Source organism: Falco naumanni, chromosome 7, assembly GCF_017639655.2.
Source record: "Falco naumanni isolate bFalNau1 chromosome 7, bFalNau1.pat, whole genome shotgun sequence".
NCBI classification, from domain to species: domain Eukaryota; kingdom Metazoa; phylum Chordata; class Aves; order Falconiformes; family Falconidae; genus Falco; species Falco naumanni.
The window spans coordinates 69,882,010-69,908,208 of record NC_054060.1 but is presented as its reverse complement, the minus strand read 5'-3'; the positions used below and the strand labels follow the sequence as shown (position 1 = coordinate 69,908,208).

Below are 26,199 nucleotides of genomic sequence, written 5' to 3'. Positions count from 1 at the left end.
CAGCGCAGCTACTGCTTGGGGATTTGCAGCAGTGAGGGAAGGATTTAGAAACAAGAATGAAAGAGTTTGATATGCAAGATTAATATCACTTCCTTGGTTCAAATGATCTCCATCTATCTCAAGGTATAAATTTTCATGAAAGAAAAGCATCGTTGGTGACCTGACAAGACACCTGGTGAAATAAAAATGAGCGGCATGAAGCATCAATTAGAAGGCAATGTTTTTTAGTGGGATAGTCTGTTAATCTGTGGAATAATTGTGATATTTCTTTTGATGATGGAAGGGTTTTCTGCTTTCCCTTCTCCAGCTCTCGAGGAGAGGAGCTCCTCAAGAGCTATGAAGAACTGTTACCATGACCTACTGTTCGCGCTCTGTAACTGAGCCTGTGTAATTCAGCTGGTCTTTGCTCTGTTGTCTGAGCTAGAGAATAATTTTAGAGCAATTAAGTCCATTGTCCCTGGAGGCCTTTAAACCTGTCACAACCACATGAAAATTACTGTTGATGACTGAGAAACATGCTTCTGACTTGTCTCTTGGAACTAGAATATTCAACTGAAACGCCAAACCCAGCAAAACTTTAAAGAAATGACTTATAGGAGCTCTAAAATCTCTTCGTACTGGAGAAATCCCAGATTGGGGTGTGTGTGGTGTGTGGTGTGTGCCTTTTGGTGCCCAGGGATCACTGCATTGTGCGAAGGTTGTGTTTACTTGTAGTCACTGCTACTGTCAGGACCCTTGCAGTGATTTAAAAGAGGCGCAGCTTGTGTATGCCTGAATTACCTATGCTGAGGCAGTTCTCGTGCTGTGTTCCTAGGCACTGTGGTTAAATGAGAGGCTGTTGAGTTTCCAGGTGCCTGTAAGAAATAATGCATCAGTGTAGCAGCAAAGAACAAAGTTTTGCGGTTTTCTGTTTCTTCAACAGCCTTCAGTATTTCACAGCAGCAGCAGCCCTCAAAAAAGGGCTGGTCATCGTGTTGCCTTTGATGTATCCTGTAATGTTTGTCAGATCTCTTCTTTTTGTGTTTCTAACTAGTTGCTAAACAGTTGTTCTAAGTGGTGTTTGGGAGAATCAGGAAATCAGCCTTGTTTTTTACACAGGGGACAAAGATGCGCAGATTAACAGTAAACGTATCTGATGACCTCCAGGAACTGTGTGTTATCATAGGAGCAGAGCAGCCTTGTTTTTCTTAATCTGTTCCTTTTTGTCACATCTGTGAGTTCCAGCGCCATGGTTGTGTCCTGCTTCCCTTTATAGTCTGACTGAATTTCCCACTGTCAGTATCAAATATTTGATTGTCTTCTTGCCTGTAGCTTTGACACCAGCTTCCCTGGATCTCTTCTTGCCTGGCTTTGTTGTACATGCTCTGGAGAGGCCCGTGTGGCAGGAGATGGGGAGTTCTGCCTCTGCCCATTTGCGTCTCATCAGATAAAGATGATTAAGAATCAAAACCAGTGTTTGCCATAATTGCTTCACTGACAAACACTGAGCCGCTCTGCTGCTGTGACTGTGTTTGTTTCCACTTGAGAGTGGTTAAACAGTGCTCTGCTGGAGCTACGAGCTGGGCACGCTTGTTCTGTACTCTAGGCTGCCTCGTTTCTCCCTTCTTTCTTTCATTAGCCTTCAGACATACCCAGCAGGTGTTCTGTTTTCCCTCCTTCCTTTGCCGTGGTCACTGCCGATGTCTGGAAGGTCCTCTTGGGACCCCTTGTTCCATCACTCGCTGGCCCAGCAGTGGCTTGTGGCGGTTCCTTCCCCTTGGCTCTGAGCTGGCTTCTCCCGGTGTCTGTGTGTGGGTGCGTCGGCCAAGCACAGGCTTCTCGCATCCCGGAGCCTGAGCAGAGAGAAGATGGGCTTTTCTCTTTGATTTCCTTTCCGTTTTGACCAGCTGGTACTAGGATTTATCACCAAAATCAATAGTAACGTTGGTTTGAGAGTAGGAATTTCTGACGTTCCATAGTGTCGATAAAGAAAAGGGGAAGACGTGTAGAGGGAAGAAGAACAAGGCAGGTGTCATACATGGGGAGAGGCTGAGGCAAAACATGTGAGGCTCTGAGTACCAGTTCTGTGGTGCTAGCAGCAGCCAAATGATGATTATTTCAAGTACTTTATTTTCTGATTCTCATTGCCCTGAGCAAAAAAAATAAAAATACTTCAGTGTTTCCACGCTGGCTGTGAGTGTTGCCCTTTCCTGCCCTATAGGTGGCTGGGATTTAGTGCTGGGATCCTAGCGAGCTGCCATTTGTCCCTGCGTGGCCCATCTCCAGGAAGGAGAGTTGAACATGCCTGTGTGGTGGTGGTGGTGGTTCTGTGAGTTAAATGAGAAGGTGAACGGCTTGAAACCTATAGGAGAGGCATAGCAAATAGTCCTTGGCGCAGTCCTCACCGTTTGCCTGCGGTGTGTGTTTTCTGCCTGCTGCTGTCCTGTGCACGTCTCTTCCCTGAGCTCCTGGCCTAGAGCTGCTTGCTGTGGCAGGGGAGAGCACTGAATAATTTAGCAGTTGCAGCTGCATCCAGCAGTTCTTCTCAAATGTCACATGCTTTGTTGTTTTCTTGTTAATTTTTTATGGCTGTACATTTGCAGTGTTTGGCTTTTGGAAAAAAGCCTGCTGGTGCCTGTGTTATGGGAGCTACTTCTCAGACAGGAGCTGGGCAGAGGGCTGGCAATGGGAGCATCATGCGGGTGCTGGGGTCTAGGCTGCACTCGGAAGCAGTGAGAAAGTTTCTCAACTCAAAGCTTGAGCCAAAAGCAGTTCTGGTTTGGGAAAGAATGTGATGCTGTAGGTTGCAGAAGGTGACACTAATTCAGTTTGGGGGTGTTGTGTAGGTTTTGGTTTGCCCACCCACTTGCAAAGGGGCTGCTACTGGGATTTGAGGATCATTGAAAAGCTGATGAGGTAGAGGTAGAAGAGAAGGCTCTTGTGTTCTGTGATGGTGACGTTGCACAAGGAGAGAGGGGAAAAAAGGGCAGTCTTGAAAAGAATGAAGCGCAGGGAGCCAGAGCTCCTGTGTTACTGTTCTCATGCAAATCTCTGGAGATAATTTTTAAATAAAAGATGAATTTAAATTCAAATGGTGTAGAGCCGGAGGACTGGCTGTGTTGACAGCGGGTTTTTATGCTAGAATTTATCTTCTACGAGAAGATGGTGAGTGGTGCTCTGCATGCCCTGCGCTATGAGGTGCTGCAGGGAGGATCGCAACAGAGGTGTTCAGGCAGTGAAGGAGGGGAGGAGAATAAGGTCTTTCACCTAAATTGAAGTGTGTGACATGAACTGGGGCTGAGGCTAAAATCTGTCATCTCCTTCCTGTTAGCAAGTAACTACTGTACAAGTGTGTGCTTCTCCTGTATTAGCTTATCGTTGATAGTTTTCCCCAAGAGTGTAGTAGAGGAAAATGGATAACACTATTTGCATACTGTTTTTTTCTCACGTGCTTATCTCTCATGGCTCATTCAAGGCCTCGGTCTTGATTTTTCTTTTTCTTGTTATTCTTTTTTTTTTTTTTTTCTTCAAACAACTAGTAGATGAATGTCCTAGCCGCATGGTTTGAAGTATCTGCTGGTGGGTACAGCTGTGCTGGGACCACTCCTTTGCGTTTGCTGCTGCCTGCCAGTTCCTGTTGGGACCGCACGTTTGTTTTGGCTCACTTTGCCAAGCCTTTTTGCACAAGACTAAAGGAGCAGCTGCAGTCAATGTGTGTGGAGGCGTCCTCTAGGCACCTGGATAAGTGGATTTTGTCAGCTGCCGTTGGTACTCAGCTTTCTGTGAGCAGTAATGACTCCTGATACTTGTGGTATTCATGGATATGGAAAACCTCACCAACCGGGAGGTGTTCAGTGTGTTGCAGATACTACGCTGTCATCTGGCTTGGGGCCCGCAGGTGCCAGGAGGGGTATGTTTCAGCGTTGGCTGCAGGCAGTCCTTGTGCCTGGGTGAAGGTTGTTTGTAGTGTGGGCAGTGCTGGGAGCTCTGGTGGTGGAGCGGAGAGGGTGGAGCGCTGCGGCTGCTCTATAAATAGACCCGCCAGGCTAAGATCTAGGGACTAAAGATGGGGTTGCTATGGAGATTGATCTGAATCAGATTACCTGTGGGTCTGTTTTCACAGCATGTGCATGTGTGGTGACTGCGTGGTCTTGCATGTACAGCAGGCTGCTTTCACCAAGCCTTTGCCTGAAGCAGGAGGGAGGGAGGGGGCAGCGCTCAAGGACCAGCATATGACAGGATGGGGAAAACTGTCACTATAGCAACCAAGAGCCTGAATCAGTCCAGCTCTGCTCTGTGGTGCTGCAGAAAGGTTCCTGTCTGTGTGGCGTGATACTTCTGTTTGCTAACTAATTCTGGTCATGTTTGGTCTATTTGGCAGCACCTCTGTCCATGCTACCTCCATTTTGCTCTGCAAAATTGATGTGGAGGCTTAAAGATATTCGGCTGTGTCAGTACTGCTTTCAGAAGGCAAAGAGATAGTATCATTTTGTAGTAGGAGAGGAAGAGATGTTTAAATTGTTACTGTTCTTCAGAAGGGCTTCCAAGGGTGTCTTTTTGTACTACCGAAACCTGTTTTTCCAATTCATTTTTGTAATTTTCTTTAATCTGATTTACTCTGTCCTTTCCCTCAAGCTTTATGGCTAGATGGAAGGTGGAAACAGTTGGGATGCATCTGCTGTTTTATCCATAAGGAACTCTTACTAACTCAAGTGATGCATGTGCTCCAGGGAGGATGCTTTTAGAACCTGCCTGCAGTCCTGGGTGATTCTCTACTGGGTGATTTCTTATGCTTGGGACTATCCCTAGGCATTTTGCAGAACCACACCTATATTACAGACTAACTATACTAGATGAATATGCCATTGTCTGTTTTAGGCATGCTTGCAATGCTTTGAAAATGCCACCCTTCTTTTTTTATTGTGCCGGAGTGCTAGTATCTTTTTTAGGAGTCACAGCATTGGCATGCACTGCTGCCTTGCCAAGGTGGATGGTAGAACACAAAGCAGTTGCACCAGAATAGCGAGTCTGTCCAGGTCTGGCTTCAGAAATCGTTCCATGTTCTGTTAAACTCTGGAGAAGGGGAGGTGTTCTCAACTCATCTGTGTTTCTTGCATTAGTAGAACCACTGTAGTATCTGGGTAATAGGGATAATGGGCTTCCTAGAATGTTGCGTATTTTTAAGTTTAAAACTACTAGCAAAGTTTAGTATTGATAAAAGCCGAGGAAGTGCAAAATGGCTCATGTGAAATGGGGACTGCTTGTCGGCTTCTTTAAAAGCTTGGTACAAACAAAATTAGTATGTGCTATACCAGAGATAATGGCTGGAATCACTTGAAATAGACTTGGAAAAATTAGTAACCAAAATTTCAGTGGTAAAGATTCCAGAAAGATTATTAAAACGTCTAAAGGCAGGTCAAAGCTACCAATAGATCATACTGTGCTTCTAACTGTGGTAATTCCAGTTCTGCAGTGAGTTACATGGGGTTCCTGGCCACGCAGGTGAGGTTGGCTGGTCCTGAGGTACTTGCACCTATTTCTCTAGCTTAGCAGATAGCTGTCTCTCTCAGAATACTCAAGGTGTGTAATGTGAGAAGAGGAAACAGAAATCAGCTAACAAGGGAGCACTGAAACTCCTGGCCCTACTTGTGTTTGTTTCAGCTTTGTTGAGTCCAATTGGTATGGGTCTTGAGTTCACAGTAACCAACGCGCTGAGGTCAGGCATAGTGGCTATAGATCTGAACACAGTACAGGCTGTCTTGGTTGAGAACAAATAGAAATTCACAATGTTCCAAGGACATTTTAGAACGGAAAATTTAGTTCCTTTTGGACATGGCAGGAAATCTGGTCTTTTGCAAGGTGACATTTCAGTGAACCAGAATTCCTGTGGCTTCTGTCCTGTAATTCTTGCTGTCTCCTTCACAACTTGCTTTTTTTTCTTTTAGAAATTAATGTCCCACTGTATGCTCTTCACTTAGCAAATGGAATTGTATGACCCTGATTTATATGCTAAAGATATGCATGCACTGGTGAACTGTGTGGTATGATCCTTGTACCAGATAAAAGCTGGAGATAATGGAGGGAGAGGCCTTTCTGGTACCGTTCGAAACTATGGAAGAGTTGCAAGAAAAGCAGGGCTTAACATCCGGCTGTTGGAAAATAATCTCATTGTCTTCATGTAATTTTTTTCAAGCAGTGATTTAAATACCTGCTGACTATCATGCAGTTGAGTGTAAGGCTGGCCTGTCAAAGCTGAAAGCTGCTGTGTGAGGAAAACGACTGTAAGTGAGCTAAGCTGGGTTAACAGTTTGTTGTGTTCAAGTTATTTTTTGACTAAATTACTTTGTTCCTCTAGCTTTGTGTCTAGAAAGAAAAGACACTTAAAAAGGCTGAAGACTCCAAGGGGTAGATGAGATGGGGGTGCTGCACAATTCCTGTCACTCAGGACTAATGCTGTGTATCGGTCTCACACAGATGGCTCTGAACTGGTAAAAAAATGCTGCAGTTCTTTCACACATCAGTTCTGTGGTGTGGTGCTTTTCATGAGAGTGTGTGTTTATATAGCTTTTTTTCTGGGAGGACTTTAAATTGCAGAATACCATGCAGATTGTCCTCTAAGAAGTTGTGCTACAACCTAAACTGTGGGTGTTTTGGGGGTTTTGAAATGTAGAGTAGTACCAGTAATAGAAGTGTTGTTTTGAACACTTTTTTTTCATCTTGAGTACTGGTAGGCCGTGGGTTAGTGCTGGCTCTGGCCTTTGTCTTTGTGTCTGGGCTACTGTGCCAATTTCTCCTAGTTCGTGAGTATTGCTGACAGCTGCTACAGTATGTGGGTGGTGTTAATTCTCACCAACCTGTTCACCATCCATATGAGTGCTTATTGAAACGATGGTGTTCTCTGACATGTGATGTGTTTGTACAGTATGTTTCTGTGGTGCCCTTCGCTTCTTTAATTTTCTCCTTTTCTTGAGTTGAAGTTACAGGAAGTTTCTTCTCAGGCGCTGCTGGAGGATTCAGCCTTCAAAGGGCTGGTTCCAGGACGCTTGCAAAGAGAAAGCACACTGCAGAAAACCTTTTCAGAAATAGTGACCTAGAGTTAAAGCAGCTTGAGAGAGAGGAGAGGCCATCGATGTCAAAACCTGTACCATCTCAGAGTCAAGATTAATCTCTTGGTTCTGGTCCAAATGCCAGCATGAAAGAGGAGAAATGGAAGTGTCTCTCGGTTTTTTAATCTTCCTGTTCTGATGTACTTAGTCTGTAAAATCTAGGAGCTGGAAGCAGCATGATAGCAAACCTCTGAGAAAGACACTGTTTTACCTCTTTATTGTTGTAGAAGAAGCTGTCATCTGTAGTTCTGTGATTGTATTATATTCAGTCAGGTTTTCCAGATTCCCTTAGCTGCTTGTTCCTATCTCTTCTTTGTGTCTGCACAAGCATTTGTGTGGCCACTTGGTGAACCAAGCCATAGAAGTAATCTCATAAAAACAAAAGTGGCAAGGGAGGAGAAGGGAGTGTGTTAGTTTTGGTCTGTATCGATTCCACAATGTGGTTCACCATGCGACTGCACGAACGCTTCCAGCAGCCCAGAGCAGGGAACGACGCTGGCCTGAGAGCAAGCTTTTGGAGATAGGGAGGGAAAGGCAACTGTAACGCCTGTTTCTGCGGGTTCATACGGATCATCAGCTGTGGTGTCTGATTCCAGTCAGGAGTAGGAAGGGGAGTTCCAGCAAATACTGATCTAATGCTCTTGAACTGCTGTCATCAGCCATTACTAGGTCTTTGAAGGAGCAAGAGAATGAATAGGGGAAGGCAAAAAACCTGAACTTGGTGCTAATTCTTCTAGCTGTTGTTCCAGTCCAACAGAACTTCATCTTCCAAAAGAAAGCCTTTGTCCTCTTAGGTCTCACTGTAACTATGACCTTGTTAAAAATAAGTATTCAAGCAAAGGAGCCCCTAGAAGCCTCTAGAAGCCCCTGCAGATTATCTGCAGCAGTCTGATCTACTTGTGCTGCAGTAGAAATCGGGAATCTTTGGAAGTGCTCAGATCTTTTCTTAAAAAAAAAAAAACCTGACAGAATTACTGATTTATGGCATCACTAGGATGCAACTTCAGCCATTCCAGGGACATTGGAAGCGCTGCATGTGTTCCCTTGTGCTGGTGGTCTGCTCACATACTCGTTTGAAAATTTTATGGTTTTGATGGAGTCTTTGTATTGCCTACCATGCTAGCTCCTTTGCAGAACTGTAGGGAAGCTGTGTTAAGCATTGCAGCCCTAAGAGGTGTTCTCCAGGCTAGAGAACAGGACAAAACCACGGGATATGGACAAGTTACTGAAAGGCAAGCTAAGGTTGTGGTCTTGTAGCCTCTCAGTTACTCTGTAGTCATTGCATGTGTTTTTAGTCCATTGTAAATGCAGTTTAGTTTCTACATTTTCACTGAGGAGTAGGATAGTCTCTGTTACAGAGGAAGAACATATATTTGGTTACCATTGAGTAGTGGAAGTTCCTCAAAGTCAAACTCGTAGGTTACCTCATGGTAACTTACTCTTATGCCCGTATCTGTAACTGAACAGTGAGTTCCTTAAACTGTTCTGGGTAAAGCTGTTTGGAAAGGAAACAAGTAGTTCTTCAAACTGAAGGCAAAAAGATCCCCTTGATCATGCCAACTTCATCTTGTTCTTCTCAAGTTCATCTATGCCGAAATACTTGCAGAATATGTTGGATCAAGAGCTGTTGCAGGACAGATTTTACAATGTTTTCAGTAATATCATTAAAATGAAGAGAAATGAAGAGACGACAGGAACTTTGCTTCTTCTGCCTGTGTTTTCTCTGTTGTTTACAGAAGATACTTTATGAAGTATTGGTGCTCAGAGAAGGTGATTCATAGTGCTGTCACGTAGGAACCTACAACGGCTGTAACTGAGGATCTGCTAAAACCGTGCCACAAAGTCTTATAAAACGTGGGGGTTTGTAGGTGTGAGCGTTAAGGTTCCTTTCAGTTTATTATTCCATAATTAATACTTACTAGTATGATTTTCCTTTTTTGATAAATGATATACATACTTCTTGTGTGTGTTTGCGTTTTTACTGGTATTTGGCAGGCTCATGAATAAAATTCCCCAAGTCTGTACCTGGAATGTGAAGGGCTGGTTACAAAGCAAATATGTTGCTAGACTTGGAACGCAACTGTGAGATGCTGACAGTTACAGTGGCTTTAACTGACCTTTGGTTGTGAACTAATGAGAGAAACATCAAGAATATTACCTAAATTTGATGAGATTTACACATTGTTAATCTGTTAAAATTTTATGTAACAGATAAACTTATGCTGCAGAACTGAAAGATTTCAGTACAGTAATAATAGTTGTCTGAATTCTGTGATAGCCATAGGATGTAAATATGAACTGGAATACAAACCTCACTCTGAATATGCCCCAAAAGGGAATCAGTTCACATGTTTTTATGTAAAATAACTTTATTAATGCTTGCACTGGGGTGCTCAACTTATATAGTTCGAGCATCTCTGATTTTAGAGTTTCCAAGAACTTTCTGTTTCAGAAAATTTCTGTTTTCAGGTTGTTTTTGAATGTAGATAGGAAACATTCAAATTACAAACAAACAATTACAAAGTAATTTGTTACTTTGTAAGATTTTTTTTTTTTAATCTCTGTCATGAATTTAATGGAGTGTGAATGGTGAGATTGGAAGGAACAATGTTACAGTGCTTAGTGAATTCTGGATGTCTATTAAGCATAGTTATTAACAAATGGTAATGCTGCAGTAAAATACCAATTGTGCCAAGGGGATTTTTCTGTTATAAAGTGGTCTGAGAAAGTAGCTGTGGGAGGCATGGATATCAAGATTAAATGGTGCAGATACACAAGATAAATGAAATTCTATAAAGTAAGTGAAAAAAACAGTATGATTTACAAGAAGCACTTTTGCTATTGCAAACTGCAGTTCTGTAGAACTGTGGTTCTGTATCTTCACAGAAGAAGTGTTGGACATCTCAGTCGTTGAGGATTGTGGAGGTCGTTCTTGCTCTAGGCCACATCCAGGTTTGGGAGGGTGAGGTGCATTATATCAGATCAGACTTTTCTTGATACTATCCCTTTTTTAGTCAGTCTGTTTATCAGACAGCTGAAGTTCAGATTGCATGTTTTATATCAGTCATGTTTAACTGTACAGATTGCCAATTAAAGCTCCTTTCCCAAGCACTGTAGGAATCCCAGGGATTTTCCTGAACAATACTTTTGCCTCGAACCATTTCATGAATAGCTCTTTGCCAGTGACATGCTGCTTTGTTTGTCTGGTTTTTCTTGAGGTCCTCTTGTACTTTGTTGTGTGTTTTTCAGCTCTCTCTGCTTTTGTGGACATATGATTGTGGTTTTATACTCATGAAGAGAGAGATCTGTAGATGTCCGTAACTGCACAGGACACTGAGGATTTTGGGGAATGTAATTAAGGTCATGAAGTTGCTCATACGTATTTGGTATTCCTGATTATGCCTTTGACACTCCTGCTTTTCTTGATTGCAGGTTGGACTTGCCAGACGATTCCAAGCAGATTCTGTTCCCCAAGGCAGTCAATCACGGCTGGCTGGATAACTGACCACTGGATCGATGAACAGAAATTCACTGAGATGACATAGGGAGGGGTGTCAAGGACAATGGTGCAGAAAAAGAAAACCTGCCCTCGGTTACTTGACTATCTTGTGATCATTGGAGCCAGGTAATGTAAGAGTCTCAGCACTGCTTTTGTTTGGGCAGTAGAGTGGGGGTGGATAGCCTGGCATCCACCGATGAACCCTTGCTTGGAGCTGAGCAGGTGCTGTCTGGAATGCATAATGGGAGCATCTGCTTGGGCCAGGGCACCTTCTAAAAGATACTTGTGCAGCCAAAGTTCTTTAATTTGCAGTCTTCAGACTGCTTTTTGAGGGTCTGCAAAGGGTGACTAAGAGAAGTGATTTTATATATGACTCTCTGGTAGCCTATGCATCTGAACTTTGCTTCTGCTGGCATCAGGATAGAGGGATTCAGAAATCGAAAATACTGAAAGCCACATGCAAGTAAAATTCTAGTTTAGGGTTACTTTTCTAGCCTTTGAAGCGTAGTCTGTAAATTTAGTTTAAAAAAAATCATCTGGAACTTGCCTTACTTGGCTGTTTCTCCTTCTAATACTCATTTATCCTCATAGGAATGACATGAATGCTTTATTTTTTTAAAGTCTTATTAACAATCAGCGGACAAAACATTATGCTTATTTACTTAAAGTGTATATGAAATGTAGGGTTGATACGTGTGCTGTTTGTTCAAATACACAGGTGCTCAGTAAATGCTATTTTTCTTTATTCAAAGTTTATGCAGCAACTTTCTGCCAGTCTATTTGATGCATGTGTTCTGAAGTCTATTTTACTTTCATTTTTAAGTATCAGTGGTTTATGTGCATCACCCTGTTGCTTTACCTACCACTTCCTTTTTGGAATACTTTGGGGTGCAGCATTTAAATAGGCTAAATGGAAGAAATCATATAATCCTAAGTAATAATTATTTCTCTTATTGTATATTCTGGACAGAATAATAGTTTAATTAGTTCTTATTGTATGTAGAAAAATAACCAAGTTTTCCATATGTGTGTCACTGACTAGGAAAAGGAGGAAGAAATGTTAATTGCCTCCTCCAGTAATGCTTATAGTGTCTGATGTTCCCACTGAGGAATTTGCTAGCATCACTTCTGGAGTCCTGCAGTTCTCTTGGGTTTTGCTGGACAGCGGCAGCTGGATTGCTAATGCCCAGAGGTCTGTTGTCTCCTTAGGCACTTGAACAAAAATGCCTGTGATAAGAGATGGAGCTGACTGAAGTAATCAGCTACTGCAAAGTCCTTAAAGCTCCACGTGGCCTTTACCATCACATCTTGTTATCTACCATGTGCAAATAGCAGTGCCTTTTGGAAGTATTCCCTTTTATTAGATGCAGATTTTCTATATGTCTGAGCAGACTCTGTAGCTAATATTACTGCAAAGGCATGAACTGATGATGTATCCACTGGTGCTTTGTTGGCGACTTTGTCCTTTAACCATTTACTGTCAAATAAACTCTCTAAACAGTACCAGCGTTATTTGACGTTTCTTCTTCAGCATATGATGCTTTAGTTGTGTCCACTGTATGTAAAAGCTTTTCAGGGTTTCTTTTTTCTTTTCATACAGTATTTCAGTACTTAACTGTACAGGCAGGATAAATTCTATTATCAATTTATGCTTTATTACTAAAGCATTTTTATTTTTTCTTTAATAAAATATTAGTTTGGGAGAATTAGTCAGCAAAGCTATTTACACCAGTGTAAACTTACCTTTTGTAAATTACCAACGTTCTATTACTACTTGTTTGGGTTTTCTCACCTCTCAGATAAGAGGAAAGCAAATGTAATTTCTATTTCAAAATGAGCAAGTCTAAAGTATCAAGGCGAGAAAATGTCTTGTAGGAGATCCCATAGGAGAGTGATGGTGGAGCCAGGTCTCCTACGTCCCATTAAGTAAACATGATACTAAATGCTAATTACGTTAGAAAATGGTGAGAGGTCAGACTTTAGAGCAAAGAGGTCAAACCAAAGAGCTGTTGTTCTGGGGACATACTTTTCTTCCTTCGCCACATGGATCTCATACTATTTGTCTGGCACTTACTCAGTAACTTTATTAGAAAAATAGTGGTAGGGAAATAGTTAATATCTGGAAAGAATCTGTTCTTCTGGTGGAAAATTAGGAATGAACAGTATTACCTTTCTGTCTTTGTGTTCCATTAGTGATTGTAGTAAAAAGGCTGGTGAGCCAGTGTTACGCAGGTCTGCATATTAATGCCTGGCTTTTATAATAACTTACACTTCAAATCCAACTTGAAAATCAAACCCAGGAATATGTATCTGTATCTATGGTTGCTAGAACTTTTTATTGAAAATTTTACAGGATGAGGTCCATATCATTCTACTATTTTTCTTAGTGCTTTCCTAGTAAATTCTTGTCTTTCCAGTTAGGAATTGATACTGGATTTTCTTACTAAATTTTCATAGATGGCTGAAATCCAGGGAGGTTTCATCTGACTGTATATTTGGAGAGGGACAGTATTTCTTACCCAAGTGTTGCCCGGAAACCTGTGTGGTTGAATTCATCAAATGAAATCAAAGTCAGGAAAACATGATAATATGATGTTCTTCTGGGAACAACATACTTCTGAAAGGCCTTTCCTCGGTCAAATTTGAAAAGGCTTTGTATTGGGCCTTGATAAAGATGGTATAGACCTTTTTATTTAACCTTTCTGCAGCTGTGGCCTTGTGCTAGTGATGGAGCATTGTGACTAGCGACTGAGAAGTTGTGCTTTCCCTGCACAGTAGGGGAGAGAAGAAATAAAGATGAAGCTGCGCCCACAGGCTCCTGACACGTTAGCAGGGAGATACCAAAGATGATTATGGGCATACTAACCATTCCATGACTTTATGATTAGCCAACTATTTATGGGGGTTTTGTTTGCTTTTTTTTGTAGGCAGCCAAGTAGTGATAGTGTTGCTCAGACTCCTGAACTGCTGCGACGTTACCCTCTAGAAGACCACGTGGACTTTCCCCTACCACCTGATGTTGTGTTCTTCTGCCAGCCAGAAGGATGCCTGAGCGTGCGGCAAAAACGCATGAGCTTCCGTGATGACACTTCCTTTGTCTTCACGCTCACAGACAAGGATACAGGTGTCATTCGCTATGGAATCTGTGTCAACTTCTACCGTTCCTTCCAGAAGCGAGTACCCAAGGAGAAGGGAGAAGGCACGGGGGGCCATCGAGCTCGGGAGGGACAGAAATCCACCAAATCTGGGGACGCATCTGCACCCCAAGAGGAAGTGGGTACTGAGAGTTCCGAGAGTGGTTCTTCCCTGCAGGCTCCAAGTACAGAGTCTACTCCAGATGTGAATCGATCACCGCGCAGTAAGCGCCTGGCCAAAGGCAGCCATCGCTCTCGGAACAGCACTCTGACTTCTCTGTGCATCCTTAGTCATTATCCCTTCTTTTCCACCTTTCGTGAGTGTCTGTACACCCTCAAGAGACTTGTGGACTGCTGTAGTGAGAGATTGTTGGGCAAGAAGTTGGGGATTCCTCGTGGGGTGCAGAGGTATGTTGAAGGGGAAGAAAGAACTTTTTCCTCCCGCTGTTTGTGTCCAGGGCTGCAATTGTCTGCATGGCAAATTGTAGCTACAGGTGTGGCTGCAGAAGCTGCCAGATACTGGTGGTTGACCTTTTTGATGTTTTAACCCAGGATCACAGTGGGAAAAGGAAAGTTTTGTGATGATTGACTTAAAACTTCTCTGTCTGATTCTGTAACCTGGTAAGATTTTAATTTTTGATATGCCTAAGGAGGCACTATCCTGCTAACAACTGACTGAGCATCATCTTTTCTGAAGCTGAGCACTGATGCTGTTATTGCTGCTTTGGCCTATAAGCTCCATGGCAGTGTATGTCAGGACTGATTCTCTAGAAAACTAGAAACAGCCAAGAAGCAACATAGAGAATTTCCATTTGGGGCAAGAGGGAAATGGTGAAAGTGTGCCTAATGAGCTTATGGAACAGTCTGAACTTCAGCGTGGGAGAGAAAAGACTAGAGAATCAGGAATGGCTGAAAGAGATCAAAGTACAATATTTGAAGGGGAGAGGGAGGAGAGGTAGAAAACAAAGGAGTTGTCTAGGAAGCATATGGGAATGGGGGTTGGTAACAGCAAATTAACAGGAACTTGGTGTATTTTTAATGTGATGTAGTAATCTTGCATATCTGCTATTAAAATGTTGGGTATGGAACAAAAGCTGTTGCACTGTAGGGTAGAGAAGGAACAGCGTCTTTATGTGTATCAGTCATGGATTTTTATCTGTGCTGTTGTGCCTGACACCTACATTCCAGGATGATATTTTCCCTTCCAATATGCTAACTGAAAGAGAAAATATAAAAGGAATTTCTGGAGGAGGGGATTGTCTCAATAGTAAGAGGGATGGGGCTGTGAGATGGCTCATAATGTGATTTAAGTAGCCTGGTACATTCCAAATTAAACTTGTCAAAAGCAAAAAATGACAGGACATCTATCATTTTTATCTTTATGACCCCTTTGCATTTTTTGCAAAAAAGGGGGGGAGAAATCTGTCCTGTTCACAGAGCGGTAGCCTACTTCTTGGGTTACTGCCCTGGAACAGTTCTAGGTGAGTCTCCTGGGCTGACAACTGACTCTCTTGCGTTAGCAGATTTATCACCTGAATCCACTGACTGCTGGGGAAAAAAAATTATTCTGTCATAACAAAACTTTTTTTTTTTCCCCTCCCCATGGAAGTGTGTATTAAGGGAGCTTGTTTTGTCACTTGGTTTAGTCTGATAATTACTGAAGCAGAAAAAGAGCTAAATTTAATTATTTTCCTCAACTCTGAGAGCTCATCTGATTTTTGAAAGAGGTGCTAAAATATTCCAGTGTTTGAAGGGTGTGTGGTATTTGAAAAGTTTGCTCTTTTTGGACATAATTCTTAAAGAGCAGAGCTGAGTGACAGATGAGGAGGGCAGGAGAAGGAATACTGAGCATACGTCTCCGTGGGTTTGAATTACCATGTGGTTTGCAAGTCGTGACCTGAAAAAGTAGAACGGTTTTGAAGTGGTGGCAGAATAAAGGTGAAACTGAATTCTTAAAGCTTGCAAAAGGATGAGCATGCCTGTTAACAACCTAATGTCTTGTGCATTACAAGTGGCTGAAGGAAGAGTGGATGATGAGAAGCATTGCAGTTCCTGAGAGGTGTATCACTTGCTCGGCATAATCTCAAATTGCCCTTCTTTTGACCCCTCCAAACTTCTCTAATTTTTCTTCCTTTCTGAAGCCTCCAGTGTGTCCTTTTTCCTTTTTGAACTGTAAGGTAGAGCCTCTAATGGGAACCCATACCATTCTAAGGGATCTGTTGGAGTAACTGAAGATATTTATCAGGCTGAAGTTTGTTGTCGAATGGCTACAACACGTTTGCAGCCTTCACTGTGCTACAACGTTAAGGGGCTAAGGCTCTCTAGACAGCTTTCAGAAATTCATATTGTCAGCTGAAATGCATCCCATCCAATTCATGAATTGGTTATTCAGCTCTTAAGAATGACATAATGAAATTTAAGGTAGGATGAAAGAAGAGTATTTTATTATGCCAAAACATCTGGGAGATCTTGGTGTGGCATATTTTTCTTGCCTTGGGTTTAGTTCCTATTCTTGCAAATGTTTGTAGGACTGCTGGAAGCAGCATCCTGCAGTCAGTCTGCCACAATTCTGGGTGAGATGTGAGAGTATCCTCTGTGTGTGCTGCATTTCAAGCACCAGGGTGATGAGAGATCTTTAGAGGTCTGGACCTGACTGAACCCTTTAAATAAATGAAGGAATTCTTAGGCGGGAGTGACATACTTGTGTTGATTTAAAAAGGTGGTGAGGGGCTGGAGCATCTCCCCGGGGAGGAAGGGCTGAGCGGGCGGGGGCTGTTCAGCCTGGAGAGGAGCAGCTGAGAGGGGATGTCACCCACGGCTGCAGGTATCCCCGGGCGGGTGCCCAGGGGACGGGGCCAGGCTCTTCCCAGCGGTGCCCAGCGACGGGACGAGGGGCACCGGGCACAAACCGCCACACGGCCGGTTCCCTCTGAGCAGGAGGGAGAACGTGTGTCCCTGGCGGGTGGCGGGGCGCTGGGCCGGGCTGCCCAGAGCGGCTGGGGAGGCTCCTTCTGCGGGGCCATGGTGCAGCCTGCGGGGAGAGCCTGCGGGGGGGGATGGGGATGGGGGCTCGGGGGGCACTGCCCGCCCGCGCTGCTCCGGGATTCCTGCCAGTGGCATACTTGTGTTAATTCCTGCCGCAGGAAGATTTATACTTCCCCACAGTGGTTGTTCCAGCAAGTTAAATCCCTACCCTCCATTCATCTGTGTAACCAAGTGATTGTTAGCTGCATCTTTTAATTCACAGTGGGTCTGCCTTTTCCCTGGAAGACCCTTGTGGAAGGGCTGTCAAGTGAAGCTGTTGGAGTATTAATCTTGTTCTCCCTGTACAGGGATACAATGTGGCGGATTTTCACAGGCTCCCTCCTGGTGGAAGAAAAGTCTAGTGCGTTGCTACATGACTTGCGGGAGATTGAAGCCTGGATATACCGGCTGCTCCGCTCGCCAATGCCTGTCGCTGGTCAGAAGCGGGTGGATGTGGAAGTCTTGCCACATGAATTGCAGCCAGCTTTGACCTTTGCTCTTCCTGATCCATCCCGCTTCACCTTGGTGGATTTCCCTTTACATCTGCCTTTGGAGTTGTTGGGAGTGGATGCCTGCCTCCAGGTGCTGACCTGCATCCTTCTGGAGCACAAGGTAAGAAGGGAGGAGGTGATCTTTGGTAGGTATGTAGGAAGTGCTCTTCTCTTCAGATGGAGTGTGTAGAACAGGCTGGGTGTGTAGAACAGCTGTCTCCTGCACTGCCTGGAATCAGTTTGTCTGCAGGGGGGCAAGGGATAGCTCTTTCTGACATTCTTGTTTTGAAAAGTTTTGCTCTCCCTCAAAAAAGCACCTGAAGCTTGTTTTCAGACAGATTAATAGAGGGTCACCCAGTTCACAGCCATCGAATCAGAGGCCTTCTGGCTGTGAGCTTTGCATGCCCCTGGGAGGCAGGGGAGCATTAGAAGTGAACGGGCTGCAGTGCTAATGTGAGTTTCTTTGGTTCCAGGTTGTATTGCAGTCCCGAGATTATAATGCACTCTCAATGTCTGTGATGGCCTTTGTGGCTATGATCTACCCATTAGAGTACATGTTCCCAGTGATCCCTCTGCTTCCCACCTGCATGGCCTCTGCAGAACAGGTACGTATTTTTCCTTTATTGCTCTTTTACAAAGGCTGTTTCTGTGATGTCTGAAACTTATATAGGAGTAGCCCTTGTTTCCTTCCCCACTGTTTTCGCAGGGATTGTAGCAAAGTCTGCCTTGCAAAGAACGTTCTTTGTGCGCCATAACTATTTAAATCAGAGGTAGCACCACTTATTTAGGATATCTTCAAAGCATGCTTAGTGAATAGTATGACTCTAAGCACTAGTTCACAAGCAATGGACTGAAAGACCATAGATCCACAATATTATGACGAGTATTTACCCCCCACCCTCCCCCCAGCTGAGTATTAAGGTCTTTGGGGAGAGTCCAGCGTAATATTTAAGGATGATTGCAGGTTCTTGATTCAGGGGTTGGGATCTATTGCCTGCAACGTATTCTTCTCAGAAATATGAACTGTTGAGTTACTTCAGCTGGGACCCTGGGTTTTGCCAGTAGTCGGCTCTCAGCAGGAGCTCATTGTTTTGCTTGGAAAGATAGAATTCAGGCCAGCTTACTGCTTCAGTGCTCTCTTGCAACTGATGCTGCAGGTTTGTTCTCATAGCACCCTTGGAGGGGACCAACTGTTCCAGATTTAAAGAATAAATTAAAGCCACTGGTCTCAAGCTGCTACGTGCCTTATTGATGTAAGCTTTTCCCTCTGCTGATTCCCTTATCAGAAACAACCTGAATTTTTCCTTAGGTTTTCCATGTACATTTGAAAAAATGTGTCAATTCCTTCTGCTTCCTGGAGATGTTGTTTTGAAACCAAAATACCATTACAAGGGTAAGGGTAAAGCCCTTTGCATGGGTAGAGCCATTATTTACAATGGCACAGACTCAGTTTGAGCTGAGGGTGTATTCAGCTGTGCTCATTGCATCTCTAGTTAGGTTTGGTCCATGACAGATTGACAGATGTGGCAAGCTGTTAGATTAGCTAAGTTTTTTTTCCCAAGAGCCATGCAGTCATATAAATTACATCCCAGGGTAGGGGAAGGCACAGGACATGGAAATTCATTGTCTTCCAGATGAAAATTGAAGGTCTCTGAGTAGGAGCTTTTATTCTGCCTTTTTTTTTTTTTCCCCTAAATGTTTCTATTGTATGAAATTAATTATCAGTGCCTTGTGTGGTGTCTCCTCAGCTATAAACATCCTGTAGTTAATAAATAAATAATTGGGAAGGATGTGGTGATATCAAATGCAGATCTTGTCCTTACTGAAGTCTCTCTTTCTCTCAGTTGCTTCTAGCCCCTACACCTTATATCATTGGTGTTCCAGCAAGTTTCTTCCTTTATAAACTGGATTTTAAAATGCCTGACGATGTATGGCTGATTGACCTGGATACCAATAGGGTAAGTGGTGTCCATAAGGACTTGCGGCTTTGTTTCCAGGGTGTTGATGCAGGTGTCTGTGTGTTGGGGGTTGTATTGTGTTTTTTTTTTTTTAAATTAATTATTATACTTTATGGCTTTTATTCTTCAGTCTCTGGCGTGGTGGAGATTCTATTTTGAAAATGACTACAGCTGGGGAAATTGTAGTCTGTTGCTGTGCTTAATTCCAGGTGATCGTTCCTACAAATGCAGAATCTTTGCCAGCACTGCCAGAACCAGAAGCTTCAGAGCTGAAAAAACATCTGAAACAGGTAATAAGCACTTTGGGGAAAGGACTCTGGCTCAGTAGAACTTAACAGATGTAGTCTTGCACAGCTCTTCTGCTGTACTGGACAAGAACGCAAGTCAGCAAATATAAAGCAAAATGTGTTAAAAGCAGGTGTGTATCCTGGCACATCAGATGGATGTGGAAATGTTTCAGACTACTAGATACTCTTGTTCAAAAAAGTGTCCCTTGGTCACTCATGGAGAGGTCTACTTCTCTGAATGTGGAGGTGGGCTGATCAACAGGGCTGATTAAACAAAGTTGTGGGGGTTTCTTTTGAGATTGCTGAGCTGTATGACTTTCTATCATTGTCTTCTCCTGACTAAGCTAAATCTGAGACTTTCATCTTGTTTCAGATCTCTTTGTAGTTTCTCCAGAGGACTTTGTTGTCATTTTTGTTACCTGTTTCATCTTTTTCTGTCTCTACTGCTTCCACTTTTGTCATTTGTAGGGGAAGCACAGGACTAGGACTTTTCTGTCAACCTGTTTAAGGTGCCTCTTCCATATAGTTGGCCAGGTAGAATGACCCCCATGTTAGAAAGCAACAGCATTTTGAGCTTGAAAAGCAGTATCAATTCATACAGATATTAAGTGCTAGGTATCCAGTTGCTGCTTTTCTATATTAACGGAGAGAGTTAATTTGGAAAACTGAGTGGTCACTGAGGCTTATAACTGCGGTTAATTTCTTACCCAGGTGAGGGATAATTTGAAATGCTCCTGGACACAACAGATGGTTTCTATTTTTTACTGTTGTTCGGGGCTAACTGTTTCTGGTTGGTATAGAAAGTTGCAGATTCCTCCTTTACATTTGCCACGTGGGCTTTAAACTGACTTGATCCATCAAGCTGTGATCATCTCTGTTTCCCCTCCATTCACAGATCTGTGTGTGAGGTCTCAGTCTCTCCTCTCAGGTCCTGCTAAGCCATTAATCAGCTTGGGTCATCCTGGCTGATCGTGTCAAGCAGGTTTTATCTCTTTATTTCTGTTTTCCTTATGCACGCTGCATGCAGTATCTAAAGGTAAAGTGTGTAACTAATGTGATGAGCTCTGCTCTTTCTCTCTCCTTGTAGACCAGGAGAGCAAAGTGTGTAACCTGTTTGATACCTCAGTACCTGCTGTCAGCACAGATGGAAGCAATGTGTTGCTTGGAGTTTTGTTAGATCCACCTTCCTCCCACTTCTGCCTCACCCCCTTGCAATTTCAGGCACTATTCAGCAAAACTCACTAGGGCAAAATTCGGTATCAGAAGAACAAATTGCAATTTTCTTGAAGACATATTTAAAATTCTGAGAGTGTTCACCCAAATTTGAATTACATCTTTGTGTATTCCTGTAGGCATTGTCATGAAGAGTTGACCATTGGCAAAGGAGAAAGAGTGCCACTGGCTGCTGTACAAAGTAGAGAAGACTAAATTGTGGCCCACTTCACTAAGATTAACACTTCAGTGTGCCTTTGGGTCTTGGTGACAATGAATAAAATTCAGGATATCTGCTTTTAAACTACAGTAGAAAATTCTTAGCTGCATCAATAAGGCCAGCAGCCTTTCTACTTTCCAGAGTGGCCAGATGTGAATGTTTGGGGGTGGGGCAGTTAGACCTGTCTCCCAAGATGTGCCTATTTTGTGGTCCCTTTTATTTCCTCTCATTTGTGATATTTTGTAGTAATAGATATTTATTTTTTTTTCCTTCCATCTGTTTCTCTGTGGTCATGTGCTCGTCTTGGCTCTGATGGGCTGCTGGTGTTATCATATGATCTTCCATCTTGCCTCCAGTGTCTGGTTAGCATGACTGCAATCACTCAGAAACAGCTGCTCACTCCTGACAAAAAGGTTCTTTATTTTATTCTTTTCCCCTCAATTTTCCATTTTACCCTTTTCCTTTGGAGTTTTGGTTTTTGTTTTGTTTTATATATTTATTTACTTTTGAAATAAAAAGATGAAGACTCAGTGGGCAAGTGGGAGAAGCGAGGAGGATTTAGGCTAGGTCTGGGTGTCCAGGACTGATGTACCACCTGTGCTGCTCCAGTGCATATCCTTGAAGATGTTACAAGGGTCGAAGAGGAGGTAGCTTTATGGAGAGATGAAGACCTCATTCAGATAGGAAGTGGAGGTTTTCATGGATGCAGGCAGGTGGCTGTGTAAAGGTGTCTCCACATTGTCCTGGGATATCACACACACTGGTTGAATGGCCAAGTTGCAAGGCAAGTTTCAAGGCCTCTAGGTCCCGAGATGTATTCAGATTACACATGGGAATACCTCTGCAATAAATTGTACACAGTGCCATACTACTAGTGGTCCAGTTTGGACTATCTGTTTTCATGTCATGAATGACCTAGCAGAGAACTTCTGTGCTACCCCTTGGCTGGCTCCAGGACTGTTTCAGCATTGAGGAGATTGCTTTGACAATCCCCATAAAGGAGGGCCTGGAGGTATTTGTTGACTCAGCACAGGAGATGGTTTAAGATGAACTAATGGAGCATGCACAATTGTTGCAATTGCCTAGAGGGCAGGGTAGCTCTTAATCTGTCTCTTCTTCCTTGAATCACTTTTCTTGCTGAATGTGTGCATAATATTGTCCTTCACTAGGCACTGGCCAGCATGAGTCTGAATACTCAGCCCATTCTTAATCTAGAGAAGTTCCACGAGGGGCAGGAGGTGTCACTGCTGCTGGGAAGACCGCAGAATGATTTGCAGTCTACTCCCTCCACAGAATTCAACCCTCTGATCTATGGAAATGACGTGGACTCTGTGGATGTGGCTACCAGGTGAGGCTGAACAGGAGAGTAGCATTGAGCCTTTGTAAAGGTTGCGCTTGGAGGCAGCACAGACACTTCTGGGGGTCCTGTGGTGAAAGCAGCATCTTCCAGGTTCCACTTTACATCACGGGGAAAAAAAGAGCAGAAATTACAGTGTTTATCTCAGATTTATTTTAACAGCATGAACATAACTGTATATCTTGAGGGGGTGTTTTGTTTCTTGTATTTTCCTATAGAATATTCACCTGGTGTCAGTCTGATATTGTATCCTCAGCTTAAATCACAAGCCTTGAGCTAAAAAAAAAAAAAAAAAAGCTGGAGACTTAGTTGTCACTTCAGCTAGCAGATATGAGAACCATGTCCCTCATTGAGTGGGTCTTAGTGTTGGGATGGTGAATTAAAACAAAGTGATTTCTTGGGTTTGGGGTTTGTTTGGTTTTTTCCTTTTTTTTTTTCAAGATAACTGTTTTCTAAGAAGACTTAGATTTTCATACTGGGTTACCATTCTTCAGAGGTTTGAAACACTGCTTACTGCATATGTTTCAAAGGTTCTCTGTTTTGTTCTGTGTTTTTATCTAATACATTGTCCTCTGTTTCTTTTTAGGGTTGCTATGGTGAGATTCTTCAACTCGCCCAATGTTTTGCAAGGTTTCCAGATGCATACTCGCACCCTTCGACTCTTCCCACGACCAGTGGTGGCCTTCCAGGCAAACTCTTTTCTTGCCTCTAGGCCGAAGCAAACACCTTTTGCAGATAAGCTTTCCAGGACACAGGCAGTAGAGTACTTTGGAGAATGGTCACTCAACCCTACTAACTATGCTTTCCAAAGAATTCATAACAGTACGTTTTGGTCTTGCCTTTCCTGGACTTGGATGTCATGGCAGAACTTAAAAGCAAAGAGATTCTAGGGAAGGATTTTGTTTTACACCATGTTATTCCTGCTGGGGTGGGAAATCCAGTTCAAGGAACAATTTTTTCATTTTTATGTATATCTTCATGTGCTTCTTCCAAGTTAGCCCTGTTATTAGCAGCTCACTCCTCCAGTTAATTTTATCTCTTGTCTTGTTTGGTTACAGAGAAGTCTTGTAGGCTTTTTAAGAGTAGAGATTGTCCCTTTCTTTGTGCAGGACTTCGTAGGAGATAGCCTCACTGTGAATGAAGCCTTTGGTGCCAATAAATGAGATCAATTAACTCTCCCTTTTTTTTGTGCAGACATGTTTGACCCAGCACTGATCGGTGACAAACCAAAGTGGTATGCTCACCAGCTGCAGCCCATCCACTATCGTGTCTATGACAGTAATTCACAGCTGGCTGAAGCGCTGAATGTTCCAGCAGAGAAAGAAACAGATTCTGATCCCACTGATGACAGGTTAGTGGGAACCATGACCCTAGGCATGTGATGGTCACTTCAGATGGCTGGGCCTCTCCTCCTAGTTCTCATTTGCAGCCTTCCCTGTAGCCTGCTAGGCCGCTGTATCATTTCTTCTGTCTGGGCAGAATACTGACACACAAGTGAATTGTTGTCTTACTGCTTTGTCATCACAGAAGCTTCTTAACCCCTTGCTAGCGTCTTCTCAAGCCTTCATTTAACGTGATGCTCCACTTGTATTTTCTGGTTTTCTTTTGCTATTTGTGTGCCACTTGACATTTGGTGTTTCCTCCCACCCTAATGCTTTTCCCTTCCATGCTGTTCTTTCTCTAGTTATTTCTATTACAGTACTACAAGTACACCCACCTATCTTACCACTCCTTCAAATCTCTACTCAGTGTGCATGTAGCTATGCGAAGCTTGTTAGCACTACCCACTGCCTGAGACCTCGTGTGTTCAGTAAAATAAGAGTAAACTTTTTTTTTTGTAGTAGTTTTGGCCATATTTCCCAGTTTTGCATCTCGTTTTATTGTCCTTCATTGTCTGCTAGCCTGTGAGATCTTTCAGGCTTGGACTTGCACATCTATGTTCTACACAGCACCAGTGGTCCTGACAGAGTGAGTGGAATTTATCGTTAGTATAAAAAGGGAATGCCTTTACTTGTGATTTCCAGTTCCCTTGAAGTCACCCTACTCACACACTGAGAATTAATACCACTCCCTGCTCACTTACGCTTGACCTCATTAATTTTGCTGAGAGCCTTTAAATGTCTTCCCATGTTGTCTCTTTATGTACCACAGAGTTATTTCATTTGCTCTGACCTTTCAGAAGTTGGCTTCTGACTCTTGCCAGAAATTTGTGGCAAAAATCATGAGATTTTTGAGAGGCCCATGCAGACAGTGCTGATTCACATCTTTGAAGCATCAGGCCCCGCTGTTGCTGTTACGCTGTTATGCTGCCACTCATCTCTCTCTCTCTCACCTGTTGTGGCAGTGGCAGTGACAGTGTCGACTATGATGACTCAAGTTCTTCCTACTCCTCCCTCGGGGACTTTGTCAGTGAGATGATGAAATGTGACATTAATGGCGATACCCCAAGTGAGTAACTTTTGAGCTTTACTTTCGTGAGGTCCACACAGGTTCCTCTTCCCCATTCATCTGCACGGTAGGAAAAATGCCTCCCCTAAGTCTCCCTGAATCAGAGCAAAGTATTGTTCCATTGTAGTCTTGCTCTGAGGTAAAAGTGCATTCTGTGCTCCTTCTTCAATACCCAGGGGTAGACTGAAAAAAGACATTTCTCCTGCTTATAAAGGACACTGGAAGGAGGAGGAACAGAAATAGGTGCTGCTGAACAAAACTGGCTCACTAGATCTGGAAACCTGCTGCTGCTGCTAGTAGATACTGTGCAATATGGGCGGCAGAGTACAAGCTTTCCCCTGCCCCCGTACATCTCAGTGCGGACTTTAACGGGTCACTCTGTCCTAGTGGAGACAGGAAAATGCATTCTCTGTGGCTTATATGGAGGCTGCAGCAGTGGCTTCTCTTGTGAGAGTGGGAAATTCTCACTTTCTTCAGTAAACTAAATCTAGGAGTGCCAACACATTTCCAGTGTCCCAGGGGTAAGAATAATAATCATAAAGTGCAACAAAAGGAAATCTGCTTGGTCATAAGGAAAAGATCTTCATGGTTAGTGTAGTCAAACAGGTTCCCAGCATCACAGTAGAATGTCAAGCCTGGGAGACTTTCAGAAGTCAGTGGGACAAGGCCCTGAGCAACCTGCTTTAACTTTGAAGTTACCCCTGCTCTGAGCAGGGAGTTGGAATAGGTGACCTCTGAAAGCCCTTTACAGCCTAGATTTTTATGCAGGTTTATTCTCCTGAGCAGTCTTCATCTGCTAAGGGATCTTTAGTTAGGTGGGCAGAAGGCTGAGGAAGGCAGTGTTCTTTAACGCAAAATGATGTGTTCGCAGATGTTGACCCCCTGACTCACGCAGCCCTTGGTGATGCTAGTGAAGTGGAGTTTGATGATTTTCAAGAATATTCAGGGGATCTGGATGAACAGGCCATGGACAGTGAAAACTCCCAAGAAAACAACCAGCCTCGTTCAAGTTCCAGTACTACAGCCAGTAGCAGCCCCAGCACTGTCATCCATGGAGTGAATCATGTGTGTACTGAGATGAGTTCAGCCCCAAGATCAGCGTATTAGGATATAAAGAATGGGAGAATGCACGTGGTTCTTTCTGAGAAGGGCAAAAGCTAATAGGCCTGCGAAACCATGCACAGATTAAATGGTCCCACAGCTCACCTCTCTATGTGACTCTGGGGTCATTCCCTTCAAAACTGCATGCTCTTTTTGGACTTTCTGAGCAAGGTGGAGTTTACTCTTACCCTTTTATGCTGCGATAGAGCATTCCTGTACGTAAGAACTCCCATGCATTGGAAAATGCAACGTTAACTTAGAGCAGCAGTCCAGGCTGTGACTGCAGGAATTGCTTTTACAGTCTGGAAAGACTCAGTGCATTATAGGAACAGGGAGTAGGGTGGGGAAACTCATTAATCTGTGGTCATTTAGGAAGAAAGGGA

The 26,199-nt window shown here is 43.3% G+C and overlaps 1 protein-coding gene across 39 annotated transcripts in view; it reads left to right on the top strand.

The window, feature by feature from the left end:
- The window catches only part of MADD (MAP kinase activating death domain), a 76,360-nt gene that overhangs the window by 3,294 nt on the left and 46,867 nt on the right, over positions 1 to 26,199 (top strand). For 18 of the 39 annotated variants that reach the window (XM_040599928.1, XM_040599934.1, XM_040599922.1 and 15 more), the window contains exons 2-14: positions 10,518 to 10,710; positions 13,512 to 14,126; positions 17,051 to 17,354; positions 17,707 to 17,838; positions 19,078 to 19,191; positions 19,401 to 19,481; positions 20,506 to 20,514; positions 21,267 to 21,323; positions 22,080 to 22,258; positions 22,854 to 23,089; positions 23,462 to 23,618; positions 24,609 to 24,715; positions 25,587 to 25,780. In XM_040599928.1, coding sequence (XP_040455862.1) covers positions 10,649 to 10,710; positions 13,512 to 14,126; positions 17,051 to 17,354; positions 17,707 to 17,838; positions 19,078 to 19,191; positions 19,401 to 19,481; positions 20,506 to 20,514; positions 21,267 to 21,323; positions 22,080 to 22,258; positions 22,854 to 23,089; positions 23,462 to 23,618; positions 24,609 to 24,715; positions 25,587 to 25,780 — 2,247 coding nt within the window. In that variant the 5' untranslated portion in view covers positions 10,518 to 10,648. The remainder of the gene's footprint in view (positions 1 to 10,517; positions 10,711 to 13,511; positions 14,127 to 17,050; positions 17,355 to 17,706; positions 17,839 to 19,077; positions 19,192 to 19,400; positions 19,482 to 20,505; positions 20,515 to 21,266; positions 21,324 to 22,079; positions 22,259 to 22,853; positions 23,090 to 23,461; positions 23,619 to 24,608; positions 24,716 to 25,586; positions 25,781 to 26,199) is intronic. The other 21 variants (XM_040599945.1, XM_040599941.1, XM_040599936.1 and 18 more) reach the window with 6 other exon arrangements.